This window comes from Prunus dulcis, chromosome 8 (genome assembly GCF_902201215.1).
Source record: "Prunus dulcis chromosome 8, ALMONDv2, whole genome shotgun sequence".
In the NCBI taxonomy this organism is placed as follows: Eukaryota; Viridiplantae; Streptophyta; class Magnoliopsida; order Rosales; family Rosaceae; genus Prunus; species Prunus dulcis.
Window position 1 is genome coordinate 950,565 of NC_047657.1, and position 2,947 is coordinate 953,511.

General features: G+C 38.8%; 1 protein-coding gene across 2 annotated transcripts; it reads left to right on the plus strand.

Moving 5' to 3' along the window:
- The first annotated feature begins 391 nt into the window (after positions 1-391).
- LOC117637649 (pentatricopeptide repeat-containing protein At1g43980, mitochondrial-like) lies at positions 392-2,674 on the plus strand. Of its 2 annotated transcripts, XM_034372586.1 has the most exons (2): positions 392-2,382; positions 2,419-2,674. In XM_034372586.1, exons 1-2 carry the CDS (start codon positions 630-632, stop codon positions 2,538-2,540), a joined length of 1,875 nt encoding a protein of 624 aa, XP_034228477.1. In that variant the 5' UTR covers positions 392-629; the 3' UTR covers positions 2,541-2,674. The 2 variants fall into 2 exon arrangements, with proteins under 2 accessions (XP_034228477.1, XP_034228476.1); XM_034372585.1 differs by having other exon boundaries at positions 392-2,674.
- The last annotated feature ends 273 nt before the right edge of the window (positions 2,675-2,947 follow it).

Below are 2,947 nucleotides of genomic sequence, written 5' to 3' on the forward strand. Positions count from 1 at the left end.
TTAATGAGCAAACTAGAAGCTGCAGTATTCTGCTTCAACACTTTACCTAGCAACTTCTTGCCATGTCAAATGACAAGATGACCTCAAACATGTGTAAAGCTTGATGTGGAGCTCCTGCCAATGATATATATTTCTTGCTTAATCAACATTAGTGTACCATTCGATATTTAAATGACATGCTTAGAGTTAGAGAACATAAATTATTTCTCTAGTGCTGAAGATGAAACGAAGATGTAAAAGATTTAGGTTAGGCTAATTGATTAGGACAATGAGCCCGTCCCTTTACCAAAAAAATCTAGTGAACCGTCTACTTTTGGACCCAGATTTGACCAGATTGGTTTTTGAACAAATATCTCAAAAAAGTACGGCGACCTAAACTTGACAAAACTAACCGGAGACAAGACTCTGTTTTTCTTGCGCTGGAGGGAAACTTACCGTTGAAAGTGTTAATGCTTTTCACATTCAAGGCGTTCCCAATTGGTTCGTTCCCGATTGGTAGCTACGTCGATGGAACAAGAAGAAGTAGACCCAGCAGCAACATCACGTGCACAACGGTACCGTATCACTGCTTAAACACTGCATTGCTCAGAAGCAACAATTTCTGTATTTTATAGAAGCACTGAGTTTGCATGCACTCATTTTCTAAGCAATTTCATGGGCTTCATAAAACCTCACTCTCCTATTATTCTCATCTAATAGATCACTGTTTGTCACTAAAGTCTTTAAATTTTGCCAAAGTTATACATGCCCAGTTGATAAAAGTGGGGTTTAACAGCCATACTTTTCTGGGTAACCGTTGTCTCGATGTTTACTTTCGGTTTGGTAACACCCTGTACGATGCATTGAAAGTGTTTGATGAGATTACCGATAAGAATATTGTGTCTTGGAACATTTGCTTGAAAGGGTTCTGTCGATTTGGTGAGCTTCAAAGGGCACACAATATGTTCGCTGAAATGCCTGTTAGAGATGTAGTTAGTTGGAACTCGATGATTTCAGGTTGTGTTTCAGGTGGGTTTTTTGATAATGCATTCTGCCTTTTCTCAAAAATGCAAATCGCGGGTATGAGACCAAGTGAGTACACATTCTCAATTGTAATGTCGCTTGTGACGTGTTCCTGTCATGGTAAGCAAATTCATGGTCGTATGATTAGGAATGGTATGAATTTATCAAATTTGATACTCGGGAATTCTTTGATTGACATGTATGGAAAGCTTGGATGTGTGGATTATGCTTTTGGTGTGTTTTTCACTATGGAGGAGGTGGATATTATCTCATGGAATTCTTTGATATCGGGTTGTCATAGATCAGGGTATGCAGAGCTGGCACTAGATCAGTTCTTTCAGATGAGAAGCACCAAGCATTCACCTGATGAGTTTACAATATCATCTGTTATCAACGTTTGTTGTAACTTGCCTAATTTGGAAAAGGGTAAGCAAATATTTGCTTTCTGCTTGAAGGTGGGGTTCTTATCTAATAGCATTGTATCAAGTGCTGCTATTGATCTGTTCTCCAAGTGCAACAGATTGGAGGATGCAATCCGGCTCTTTGAAGAACTAGAATGGTGGGATTCAGCTGTTTGCAATTCCATGATTTCAAGCTATGCACGGCATGACTGTGTGGAGGATGCTGTGCGGCTTTTTGTGTTGACCTTGAGGGAGAACCTGAGGCCGACCGAGTTTACACTTAGCAGTTTGCTTAATTCTGCGTCCATTTTTCTTCCAGCAGAGTTGGGTAGCCAGATCCATTCTTTGGTTGTTAAGTTAGGTTTCGAGTCAGATCCAATTGTTGCTAGTTCACTTATTGATTTTTACAGTAAAGTTGGATTAATAAATTATGCCATGAAAATCTTTGCAAATGTGGGTGTGAAAGATTTGACATCTTGGAACACGATGATTATGGGCATGGCTCACAATGGTAAAGTATTTGAGACCCTGAACGTTTTCGAGGAATTGATTAGTGAAGGCATTGCACCAGATAAATTAACACTAGCCGGTGTTTTATTAGCTTGCAACCTTGGGGGTTTAGTTGATGAGGGAATGACAATGTTTTTATCCATGGAGAAGGAATATGGAATCGTACCTCAGGACGAGCACTATATGTCTGTTGTGGATTTGTTGAGTAGTACTGGTAAACTCAAAGAAGCAATAGATATAGTAGCAGAAATGCCTTACGAACCTAGTTCCATGATATGGGAATTGATTCTTCGTGCTTGTGTGATTCATGGAGACTTTAAACTCACTGAAACAGTTGCACAGAGGATGATGCAGTCGGAAGCACAGTCATCTCTACCTTATTTAGTGCTCGCTCAAGCATATGAAATGCGAGGAAGATGGGAAAGTATGGTTCGAGTCAGGAAAGCCATGAAACTTAAAGGTGTGAGGACTGTGATCGGATGTAGTAAAATTGGGATACAGAACCATGTATATACTTTTAAGGCAGACCAATTACAGCCTCACAGAGGTAAGGACATTTATTTGATATTGAGATTACTCTGTTGGGAAATGGAAGCTGAAGATTATACTGACAATTTAACAAATTAGTGCTAAGAGGAGAAGAATGAAGAAAAGCGGCAGAGTAAGAGTTCATCTTGTTCCTATTATTTTATATAGTTAACGAATATATTTTTTCCAATCTCATTTAACCATAGTTATATAAATTGTTTTGGAATGCCAAATTTGTACTGCTAGAGTTGTGCTGATATGTTACTAAACCAATATGCTAACGAAATGTCCGGTTCTCAGACGTAATTGTTTTTGCAGTGAAAGTGGCCTGACTGGTGAGTAAGGAATTTCTTGTACCATGCTGTAGTTCTGTTAGCATTGCTTGTATCATATTTTCCATTTGAAAATAAGAAATTTTACAGTAACAGATACATGCAATAACTGTGGATATAAATTCTAACAAATGGAAAAGGTTTGGGCACACCGCATCTTCCATGATGCTGCGA

Coding starts and splice junctions, on each gene's coding strand:
- LOC117637649 (XM_034372585.1), top strand. CDS start 630: ATGCACTCATTTTCTAAGCAATTTCATGGGCTTCATAAAACCTCACTC.